General features: G+C 40.5%; 1 protein-coding gene across 1 annotated transcript; it reads right to left on the bottom strand.

Moving 5' to 3' along the window:
- Positions 1-7: 7 nt before the first annotated feature.
- LOC106818765 lies at positions 8-1,516 on the bottom strand (the record flags this gene model as incomplete). The annotated part of the gene is made up of 4 exons (XM_014823438.1): positions 1,293-1,516; positions 1,046-1,133; positions 418-550; positions 8-142 (listed from the first exon to the last, which is right to left on the bottom strand). Coding segments are annotated over exons 1-4 (462 nt in total), but the record flags the coding sequence as incomplete, so codon positions are not given.
- Between the last annotated feature and the right edge of the window lie 835 nt (positions 1,517-2,351).

Genomic DNA, 2,351 nt, shown 5'->3' with positions numbered 1-2,351 from the left:
AGGGCACCCTTGTCTGCCTGTGTGAATGTGGTCTCTCGTATTCTTTTTGAACTGGGCACCTTTCTGTGACACCGCTAGCAGGACAGTTGATAGCTTTTGATCGCTTGGAGCACCGCCAGTAAGTGAAGTTGCCCTTGGATACCTTTGAAAAATATATTAGCATATCATATATATTTTCAAAAACAGTCAAATTTTAGGGCAACATAGTTATCTCTATTATCTCTATAACATCAGCCGGTTAGGATAACTTTGTTTGTTTATTATATATCAAGAGTGCATAATAGAGATCTATTATGCACTCTTGTTATATATGCATGCCCATTGTACCTCCTGACTTCTACACATCACTATTATTTTTTAACACCCACGTTATACACACGCGCGTGCACGCACACAAGGTTCAAGTCAAAAACAAACCTTTCTGGTGTACTCGTATCCGTCGCTGCTCACAAGCTTAGCTCTGGCGCGCTGGGAGCCCTGCTCCACTAAGGTAAATGTAACCGCTGTGTCTGGCAAAACTGAGTCTAGCAATTCAGGCTCTTGTAGAGAACTAAAAAATACATGTGAGAAAATATTCAAAACTTCACCTAGTGTGAGAGGAATGATTAGACATTTGAAATTCGCATAACAGCCCAGAATTCGATAAAAAAAAAGTATTTAATGTATTTACTCTTCAACTACTTCTGGTTCGTCTTCGACGTCTCTTCGTGTTACTTCGAAGCTGGCAGTAGGTTCTGACGTTCAGGTGGATTCTCAACTGCTGCATTGCTGGTACTCGCGATCGCAGACACGTTTAGAACGGTGTATGTAGCATCTCTACCGGATGAGAGCTCAAGATGCGTTGAATCGACTGGTGCACTGAATTAAGACAACACAATTGAACAAATAAGCTTGCGTGCATGATGTTTAAACAGTGTGCACCGTGAAGCATTGAAGCATGTACTTCTCTATATATACACAAATATATAGGTGTCTATATCACTTCTTTTTGAATTGACGAGGTAGCTGAATATTTGAGATATTATTAGTATGGTTTTTTACACACCTGTTATTACACATCTTGCACTTCGAACAGATGAAGGGGATGTCTGTGCCTTCTTTCACCATTGCGCGGTAGACGTCCAGCGAAATGCCTGGAATAAACATGACATATATCGTGATTCAGGGCAATAGAACTTAGAGGCATATTTTTGCACAATATGAATTATTTACACCTTAATTACGCATATAAATTATACTACGTTAATAATAATACTAAGAAATAATAGAAATATATACATATTTATACATACCGGTATTGCATATTCTATGCTGCCACGAGCTGCATATATCACATGAGAGAGCATGCTGTCTAGAAGAAACTTCCCGTGAACACTCTACGCAGTCGTTGATACCCATGGTTGTATTCTTGTAATGTAATGTTCTTGTAAATGAGAATATGTAGTATATATACCCATTTTTCGCTTAGATCAAATGCTACTTCATAGAGTATGCTCATTGGCTAAAATCGGGCAGCATGTCGTGTGGTGTGCGTCACTTTACGCTCTATTTTCTACGCGTTAAGAAAGTTCTCTCCTCCCCCCATATCTCTACGACCTTTACTCCTATACATTTGCCCTCCCAATACCTTTTCACTCTCTATATATATTCTTCCACCTCCTCTTCCTCATTCTACTCTTCTTCTCTTCCTACTTCTCCCCCTCCTCTCCCTCCTACTTTTCTTCCTCCCCTCTTACTTCTCCTCTTCCTATTGCTCCCTGCAACACGACTATAATCACTTCTACATTCGCCCTCTGCGAACACATTTTTCTCCTCACTCCCTATATCTTCTCCTGCCGCAGCCGCCGCCTCCTCCTCCTCCTCCTCCTCCTCCTCCTCCTTATCCTACACCTCCATGCGCACCTACTTCTCATCTGACATTTTTACAAACTCAACCACCTGCACGAAATGGGATCGAGTAAGTGGCTATTATATTTTTGTGAGTTTTATTATGCTGCATACGATGATGCGACAAAATCCCAATATCTATAGGCTAACATTACCCTAGTTGCAAGCGAGTAGAATTGAGACAGTTAATGATTCTTTCTTGTATTTCTGAACTTCGAAATCGTTTACATTGTTTTTATTTAAAATACTGATCACTATTGCTGCACGAGCACTGATCTCCCGGCTTATACTAACAGACTAACAGTTAGTGTATATGGAGACAGAGCACGTATATCATATGATGTGATAGAGATCAGTGCGCACCACACACTAGCATCAGCGGTCCAGCACCACACCACCCTAGAACAGATATATATATATATATATATATAAGGTCGCTTATGTGCCGGATAGACCGAGTAACT

Source organism: Priapulus caudatus, unplaced genomic scaffold, assembly GCF_000485595.1.
Source record: "Priapulus caudatus unplaced genomic scaffold, Priapulus_caudatus-5.0.1 Scaffold2503, whole genome shotgun sequence".
NCBI classification, from domain to species: Eukaryota; Metazoa; Priapulida; class Priapulimorpha; order Priapulimorphida; family Priapulidae; genus Priapulus; species Priapulus caudatus.
This window is presented reverse-complemented; position numbering and strand designations above follow the sequence as displayed.